Source organism: Podarcis muralis, chromosome 10 (assembly GCF_964188315.1).
Source record: "Podarcis muralis chromosome 10, rPodMur119.hap1.1, whole genome shotgun sequence".
Lineage (NCBI taxonomy): Eukaryota > Metazoa > Chordata > Lepidosauria > Squamata > Lacertidae > Podarcis > Podarcis muralis.
In genome coordinates this window covers 20,743,895-20,749,894 of record NC_135664.1, presented here as the reverse complement: position 1 = coordinate 20,749,894, position 6,000 = coordinate 20,743,895, and the positions used below count along the sequence as shown (strand labels likewise).

The 6,000-nt window shown below is 48.5% G+C and overlaps 1 protein-coding gene across 8 annotated transcripts in view; it reads left to right on the top strand.

Annotated features, from left to right (window-relative positions):
• The first annotated feature begins 1,948 nt into the window (after nucleotides 1-1,948).
• PTPRZ1 (protein tyrosine phosphatase receptor type Z1) overlaps nucleotides 1,949-6,000 on the top strand; it is a 109,184-nt gene continuing 105,132 nt past the window's right edge. For 2 of the 8 annotated variants that reach the window (XM_077935853.1, XM_028747030.2), the window contains exon 1: nucleotides 1,949-2,285. In XM_077935853.1, coding sequence (XP_077791979.1) covers nucleotides 2,219-2,285 — 67 coding nt within the window. In that variant the 5' untranslated portion in view covers nucleotides 1,949-2,218. The remainder of the gene's footprint in view (nucleotides 2,286-6,000) is intronic. The other 6 variants (XM_077935852.1, XM_077935851.1, XM_077935856.1 and 3 more) reach the window with 5 other exon arrangements.

The window sequence follows — 6,000 nt, the reverse complement described above, 5'->3', positions numbered from 1 at the left end:
TTTGCTGCCCTGATAACTTTACTGCTCCAGTAAAGTACTGGTGCTCCATTTTGTCTTGGCCGTGATTACTGTAGACAAGGCAGACCAAGCAGGGGCTAGAGAACCCCACACGAGTTCTTTGAGTTGGCAGCTGAGAGTTGATCACAGCCCCTCTCATTGTCTCTTTTACGCTCTTGATTAGAAGATCAAGCTCTACCTCCCATTTAAATTGGAACCAGTGAAGGCGGTGAATGTGCTGTGTGAGTGTCTGGAGGCAGCTGGAGGATGGATGACGGCTAACGGATTGAGGTTGAATCCGGACAAGACAGAAGTACTGTTTCTGGGGGACAGGGGGAGGGCGGATGTGTCTTGAATGGAGAATGGCTAAACCAGAATATGAAACTTTCTCACACTTGTTGGGATTCAAGAGAATGGTGCAAACTTAATTTGGCAGCTTCATTTTTAAAATGAGTGGTGCCAGAGTTTAGGTCAAACTCCTCCTAATCTTGATGTCCGAGGGCTGCTAACAGTTGTGATAATTCAGGAAGCACCCTAAGGGCAGAATTCCATGTGCCCAATTGCTGTAAAAAGGATAGTAAGAAGACCCACACTCACAGAATGAAGCCAGCTCTATGGGCTACCATAGCCTTTGCTCATCACTAATAGAGGCTGAAATATAAGGCTGCCATACGTCCCGACATTACAAGGATTTCAAAGGTGGTGCTTTGTCTTGGATCTTAGGCAAGTCAATTGGAAATTTGTGTGTGTGTGTGTGTGTGTGTGTTTTGAAAAAAAAAAAGCACAACTTTGGGATTAAAAAACTTTGGGTCTTAAAAAAACCTTCAAGAACTTTGGGGTTTTCCTTTACAAATTTCATCAATTTTGGGGTCTTCCTAAAAAATGATCAAAAACTTTTGGGGCGTACTGGTTTATGAAATATGGCAACCCTACTGAAGTACCTCTCATAGGTCTGTGGGGAAATGACCCCATGGGAGAGAATCATAGCTGTCAACTTTTCCCTTTTTTAAGGGAAATTCCCTTAAAACTGAGAGCCAGTGTGGTGTAGTAGTGGTTAAGAGCGGTGGACTCGTAATCTGGTGAACCGGGTTCGCTTCCCCGCTCCTCCACATGCAGCTGCTGGGTGACCTTGGGCCAGTCACACTTCTCTGAAGTCTCTCAGCCTCACTCACCTCACAGAGTGTTTGTTGTGGGGGAAGAAGGGAAAAGGAGATTGTGAGCCGCTTTGAGACTCCGTAGGGTTGTGATAAAGCGGGATATCACATCCAAACTCTTATTATTATTATTCCGAATAGGATTCCTTGCAAGAAAAGGGAAAAGTTGACAGCTATACACAGAATGTGGGGCTGGCTCTACCATTAGAAAGAGTGAGGAAGCCTTTAGGTAGCTGATCCCGGGGAGCCGTTCCCAGAGGCGGATTTAGGGGAGCAGGACCAGTTAGGTCACACTGGGCGCCGAGCTTTGGGGGGGGGGCACAACTATGATTTTGAATGGCGCATGAGAGGCAGAGGGGCCGAGGAGCGCGGTACTCTCGTGTGCCCGGGAAATTCTGGACACATGGCAGGGCGAAAAATCTCCACCTCATCTTTTCCGCAAGCTCTGAGGTAGCGCTTCTCTTAGTCTCCTGCTTTCTTGAGGGGAGACAAGCGTGAGAGACTTGAAGCAGCAGCGGCGGCGGCGGGTAGCATGAGCCCCAAGGAAGGATGCTCGGTGTCCAAGCCGCCCGCCTGGTTTTCAGGCGCTCTCTTTCCCCTCACGCGGGGCGCTCTTCGTCTCGCCCCCCGCCCCCCGCCTTCCCGCCAAACCTTCCCCCTCCCCGCGCTCTGCTCCTTCTAAGTCGCGCTCGCGCGCCAACTCCGCCTGCGTCTCGCGCGCAGCTCTTTTCTTCCCGCGTAGCGCGCGCGCGCGAGCTAGATGCGTCCCCCTCCTCCCTCTCTCCCTTTCTCGCAGCTACGCGCACGCGCGCACGCGCAGATACCGGCCGCGCGAGCCGCAACAGCGCTCTCCTCTCGGAGCGCATTTGGTCCGAGGAGGCTGCGAAGTCCCTCGCGGAGAGAGAGCGAGAGTCTTTGGCGGGGATTATTTCGTTCTCTCGCTCGCTCGCTTCCTTCCCCACCGGGCGTAACGCCCTCCCTAGCCCGGAGAGAACCGAGCGAATAGAGGGGCGCTGTTTTCTTTTCCATTTCGAGGGGAGGAAAGCAGCAGCCGAGACGGTGTGGAAATGCGAATCCTCCGGCGCTGGCTGCTCGCGTCCCTGCCGCTCTTCTTCTTCTGCCTCTGCCGACTCGGTGAGTGTTTGTGGCGCGTGAGGGAGGCAACTTCGCCCGGCGTCGCCTCGCCTCCAGCCTCACGGGTCCCCTCTCTCGAACCGGGGGGTCTGCCATTCCCCTCGCTCCCAAAGTTGAGGAAGACTTCTCGGGAGGGCAGCCATTCCGTCGCGTGTGTGTGGAAGGGAGGGAGAGCCCCTGAGGGAAGAAGAGGAGGAAGGAGGAATAAGAAGCACCTGCTGTTTCCCCAGGGTCTCTCATGAGGGAAGCTCGGGTCAGCCTGAGCCAACTCCGAGGGGCTGAGGTCCCTTCAGAACCCCCCCTAAAATATTTGAGCTCCCCTCTCCTCCAAATGGATGGGCATCGCCATTCGAATGGGTTGCATGCACCGATTCTTGCGATCGATTATGTGGGGCGGGGCTTCACCCCTCTTATTTTATTCAGGTTGGCACCCTCCCCTAGATGCCAAGTTCTAGGGGTTGAGGGATCTCCCCCCCTTCCAATAAAATATTTGAGGGGGCCGCTCCCCCCCAGGATTTTTTTTATTTTGTTCAATAAATGTAAAATGAAATCCGGTGTGCGTGCACCGGATCGATTGTGTGGGACGGGGGGGGGGGCAGAGAGGGGCAGCTGCCCCCCCCCGATAATAAAAATGCATAGCAAACTGAGCTTCTGCCTCCCGTATCAAAAATCCTGGCTATGTCCATGGGCTTGCTCCCCAATATTTTATTCAAGTTGGCACCCTCCCGTGGAAGCCAACTTCTAGGGGCTAAGGGATCTTTGCCCCCCCTCCCAATAAATATTTGAGGGGGGCAATTCAAATGCCGATTTGATTATGTGGGGCAGGGCATGCCCATGGGCATAACCAATGGGGGCAGGGAGGGGCAGCTGGCCCCCACCAATAATAAATAAAAATCAATAAAAATGCATTAGCAAACTGAGGTTCTCTCCCCCCCCCCCAACAAAAGGCCTGCCCCTCCTAACAAAAATCCTGGCCATGTCCATGGGCTTACCTCCAATATTTTATTCAAGTTGGCACCCTCCCATAGGAGCCAACTTCTAGCGGCCGAGGGGTCTTCACCCCCCCCAATAAAATATTTGAGGAGACTGGGGTTCCCAAAATTGATGGGCATTGCCATTCAAATGGTGTGCATGCACCATGTAATGTGATCAACTATGAGGGGCGGGGTGTACCTGTGCTCCCCAAATATTTTATTCAAGTTGGCACCTGTGCACCCTCCTGACCTCCTGCTCCAGGCGGGGTGCCCCTGTTTCTCTCCAGAATTGCCAGCAGACACATCGATTGGGAGGAAGCTGGGAGGGGGGGGCTCCTTCCCCCGTCCTTTTGCCTTAACTGTGAAACCACAAGGGAAAGCCTCGCTTGGTTGCATTGCAGAGCAGGAAGGAAGGATGCCCCCAAGGCATAAGCTGTGCACAAGGAAGCAGGGACATGGGGGGCGGGGAGGCGGGGAGATGCTGCTGCTTCAGCCATTTGTTCTCTGCCTAGCCAGGCAGGAGGAAGCGCTCCTGTTTGCATCTGCACATGACATAAGGAAGAGAGAGAGAGAGGGAAGGAAGGAAGAGAGTCACTGAATGAGAAATTGCCTACAGTCCAAACAACGCGTTGGAAACAGGCATCGACCTGCCTGTGCAATGTGCTCTGTGTTGGATTGCACTGCGTGTTCGGGCAGTTGTCATTGAGTAGCAACCGCAAGCCACGAATGTGAGAGCTGTTGCCATTGACATGAACGACACTTGTGTCCAATGAGGGTGGGGGTGGGGGTGTCATAAGTGGGATGCAGTGAGAGCGGGCAAGGGTGGGAATTTCTCGAAGGAATCATGTCAAATAGATGAGCTAGGCATGCGAGCAAAACAACTAACTGTCCTATCATGTATCTGAAGAAGTGTGCATGCACACGAAAGCTCATACCAATAACAAACTTAGTTGGTCTCTAAGGTGCTACTGGAAGTATTTTTTTTATTTTGTCCAATAAATGTAAAATGAAATTAAATACGCGGTCAGGTTGTTATTTGCATGGAACATATAACGATGTCTTAGCATTTGCCAATCAGAGGACTAGAGCATATTGCTTCCTGTGCTGTGAGTGAAAGTAAATATTTCCTGCAGTCATTTATACCCATGTCCAGTTTTACAACAGATAAAGTAGATATTAACCTACATTTTTGTCCAATAGGTGCTGCTGCTTTTGGTTCATTAAACCTTTGTAAACTGTAAGGGACCAGTGTCATATACCAGATATGCAAGAGATGCCATTATATTAAATGTATGATTTATTGCACATATAAAAATAATCTGAGTTCCCATTTTGAAGACTGCTGGAAGGGCTTAATTTGTAGCTAACTGTGACTGGTTCAACAGAGGTTACATTAAAATGACTTGAGTAATTTAATGCCATTCTTATTGTCAATATTAAGTGCTTGGGGTTGATTCTTTACAAAGACGTCATTTTAATGAAATTAGTATGTCCTCAGCTGTAGGTAAAAATAGGTATAGTAGCAGAAATCCACCAACTGAAGTCAGTGGCAAACTCAACAGTATTTGAACTTTATTCATTTCCTCATAATGAGGAAATGATTGTTTTTTGTCTGCATCTGTTGCTTGCAACCTTAATATTACAGGAATATTTATTGAGCCCTTATTTTTTAAAAGCCTGCTTTTTCTGTAGCCTTATATTATAAATCATCTTACTTAAAAGGCGTAAAACAGAACCTTGAGTTTTGCAGACTTGATGAAACATTTCCTTACTGAAGAGCCTCAAAGCTTACATTGAAAAATAGAATGCTAATTTGTGATATGTGAATATGAAACTTGGACATGCTAAAACATACAGCACCAATAAGATCAAGAGTTTTATTCATACATCAGGTGTAACATTAGCCATATACGTCTGAAGGCCCCTGATTATTTTTCAAATATGACCTGAGAGACTATAGCAGGTTGTATCATCTCAGTGTTAGTCTGTTGTTGATCCTCTTGAGTGAGAATGACTTGTATACTGAATTATGGGATTGTTCCCATGAATGAAGATACTGTACCAAGTACTGGAGTATCATAGTAAATTTGGATGCTCATTACCTGTTACTGTTTTCTAATCTATGCAATATTTCCACTTTGCCTAACATTTGGTTTTGTATTTTTAAAAATCATTTTTTTAAAAAAAGTCTAGTTCCAAAATTATTGAGGAAATCTTTGTGTTTGTGCACATGGGGCATACATATAACCTCCTTGAGGTGTGGTATAAATAAATTATAGTAACTACTCGGTGGGGACGTGGGTGGCGCTGTGGTCTAAACTACCGAGCTTAGGGCTTGCTGATCGGAAGGTCGGTGGTTCGAATCCCCTCAAAGGGGTGAGCTCCCGTTGCTCAGTCCCTGCTCCTGCCAACCTAGCAGTTCGAAAGCACATCAAAGTGCAAATAGATAAATAGGTACCGCTCTGGCGGGAAGGTAAACAGCGTTTCTGTGTGCTGTTCTGGTTCACCAAAAGTGGCTTAGTCAAGGCTGGCCACATGACCCAGAAGCTGTATGCCGGCTCCCTCGGCCAATAAAGCAAGATGAGCGCCACAACCCCAGAGTTATCCGCGACTGGACCTAATGGTCAGGGGTCCCTTTACCTTTAACTACTCTGTAATGCTAGCATGAAAAGTGTTTGCCATGACGGTGCTGAAGACTGTGGTGATTTGATTGATAATTTCTTCGTTTTGCGTTGTGTTGC